This window comes from Microchirus variegatus, assembly GCF_963457635.1.
Source record: "Microchirus variegatus genome assembly, chromosome: 9".
NCBI classification, from domain to species: Eukaryota; Metazoa; Chordata; class Actinopteri; order Pleuronectiformes; family Soleidae; genus Microchirus; species Microchirus variegatus.
In genome coordinates this window covers 985,001-987,761 of record NC_139810.1, presented here as the reverse complement: position 1 = coordinate 987,761, position 2,761 = coordinate 985,001, and the positions used below count along the sequence as shown (strand labels likewise).

The window sequence follows — 2,761 nt, the reverse complement described above, 5'->3', positions numbered from 1 at the left end:
TAGATAGATAGATAGATAGATAGATAGATAGATAGATAGATAGAAAAAAACATTACATTCCATAAACCTTCCTTTCCAGCACTTCGACGCAACACGGTGACGCGTTATTGCAGCTGGCGGTGTGAGTGCTGGGAATTCCGAGCTCATTTACAGTACGTGAACGCATTGTGAGCTCTGATTGGCTGCTGCGGAGAGCCAAGCAGAATGGAGCTCGGGGGAAAAAGAAGAAGTAGTAGAAGAAGAAGAAGAGAAGGAGGAGGTGGAGAGAGGCAGAGCGGGGACAGGAAGCGGAAACTGAGCAAAAACGACTTTTTAATTTTAATAAATGAAAGAAAAACTCCTCCAAACAGTGTAAAAGAGAACAGCTTCGCCTCGGCGCAGACGTTCGTTTCTCTCGTTCGTCTCCTCCGCTGCTATTGTTTTGTAGTGAGCTAGGTTAGCCTGTTAGCTTAGCAGGACACATTGTCTCTGTGTGCGCGCGCAGGAGTGAACACAACAAACAGAGACGGATCTCCAGAGGACAACTTTACTCCAACTCTGAACAAACAAACAACAAACCGACATTACAAAACAAACAAACCGAACAGGAAGTGTGAATGAGCTTCGCTTCTAGCATCCTGCTAGCTCCGCGCATTGATTGTTGTTAATTGTGCTGCTTGCTGCTGCTGCTCAGAGCGGGACAGAGGACACAGTGTCGGACATGATTCCCGACAAAGTCCCGCAGGAGGACGTCTTCCACGGGTCCGAGGACCTGAAGAAGAAGGCCCACGTCTGCAGCTTCGACAAATATAAGGAGCTCTACGTGAAGTCCGTGGAGAGTCCAGACGGTAAGACACAGGTGTTACACCTGCACTTCACCTGTCTGTGTGTCCATATGTCTGTCTGTATGTCCGTCTGTCTGTCTGTATGTATGTGTCCATCTGTGTGTCTGTGTCCATCTGTGTGTCTGTATGTATGTGTCCGTCTGTCTGTCTGTCTGTCTGTGTCCATCTGTCTGTCTGTATGTCCATCTGTCTGTCTGTATGTGTCCATCTGTCTGTCTGTGTGTCCATCTGTCTGTCTGTATGTATGTCCATCTGTCTGTATGTATGTCCATCTGTCTGTATGTATGTCCATCTGTGTCTGTATGTCCTTCTGTCTGTCTGTGTGTCCATCTGTCTGTCTGTGTGTCCTTCTGTCTGTCTGTATGTGTCCATCTGTCTGTCTGTATGTATGTCTGTGTGTCCATCTGTCTGTATGTATGTGTCCATCTGTCTGTATGTCCGTCTGTCTGTATGTATGTGTGTCCATCTGTCTGTATGTCAGTCTGTCTGTCTGTGTGTCCATCTGTCTGTCTGTGTGTCCGTCTGTCTGTATGAATGTGTGTCCGTCTGTCTTTCTGTCTGTATGAATGTGTGTCGGGAAGCCGCTAAATATGAAGTTTGATCTGTTGCAGATATTTAAATTGTGTGTTTTGTCTTGGGTGCGTCTGTTTCATATAAATTTAAAAAATGTAGGACATGTAAACACCTTTTAAAGTCACTTTCGTCAACACGTGGCTTTTACGTGGAACACATTTACGAACCGCACGAATTCCGTCCTGCAGAATTCTGGGACGACATCGCCAAAGACTTCTTCTGGAAGACCAAACGCACGGGTCAGTTCCTCGACTACAACTTTGATGTGACCAAAGGGGAAATCTACGTCAAGTGTATGGAAGGAGCCTCCACCAACATCTGCTACAACCTCCTCGACCGCAACGTCCACGACAAGAAGCTAGGAGAGAAAGTGGCCTTCTACTGGTCAGTGTCGGACTCTCATTTTCCCTGTTTTAAGAATTTCACGTGTGTGGTTTTGACAAAGCTCTGGCTATTGAACCCGAGTTCAGTCGCAGCTTTTCAAGTTGGATTCACTGACACGAAATGCGATTTAACTATTTAACAGAGGAGTAGAAAATTGCTAATTGTCGTACTTTGCGCTCTTAAATGTCTTCGGAGACGACCGTAGCACGCTCTCAATCACTCACGGCTCAGATATCATGTTGGAAGTGATTGTGAAGGTCAGAGCTTTATCTTTGTGCCAGTTATTCTGTCAATGTAGCTCTCCTCATGCATCGGTGCCAAACTAGGGCACAGAGACCTGACAGAGATAGGCAGGCTTTCTCAGCAACACACACCGACACACACATTCTTGTACTTGCTGCATACTGAGGACTGGGTTGCTGACAAAGTGAGGACCAGCATTTCCACTTTATAAATCAACACAATTACAAATATCTACTTCATGAATGACATCTATAAAGAACTACTGGTTGCAGTACCATAACATGTCTGCAGGTAGAGCCCCAGAGCAAAAAGGGCTGGAAAAGTTTTCTATTTTTAAAAAAAAAATTTGGTCCAAAATTTTACAAAAACGTCATACGTATACTATGTCGACCAACATTAAAAAAAACATTTGACCAAAATTTTTGGCCCAAACTTTGACAAAAACGTCAAACTATACTATGTCGTCCAAAATTTGAAAAAATCTTTGACAAAAAAATGTTGGTCCAAAATTTGACAAAAACGTCATACTATATTGTCGTCATAATGGGATTTTTTTTTTGTTGACATTTGACACATTTGAGTATAGCATGTTATAGCAACCTAAGGAAGTGATTTCAATCAAAACAAGTGAGGACCGGCCAAAATGTCCTCACTCCGTAAAAATTACCTCACTTTGTTGGTTAAAAACCCTCACTGGTCCTCAGTATGCCGCAAGTACAAGAACACACACACACACA

At 43.9% G+C, this 2,761-nt stretch overlaps 1 protein-coding gene across 1 annotated transcript in view; it reads left to right on the top strand.

Moving 5' to 3' along the window:
- Positions 1-264: 264 nt before the first annotated feature.
- acss2 (acyl-CoA synthetase short chain family member 2) overlaps positions 265-2,761 on the top strand; it is a 24,447-nt gene continuing 21,950 nt past the window's right edge. Inside the window, exons 1-2 of the mRNA XM_083895265.1 lie at positions 265-827; positions 1,586-1,781. Coding sequence (XP_083751391.1) covers positions 701-827; positions 1,586-1,781 — 323 coding nt within the window. The 5' untranslated portion in view covers positions 265-700. The remainder of the gene's footprint in view (positions 828-1,585; positions 1,782-2,761) is intronic.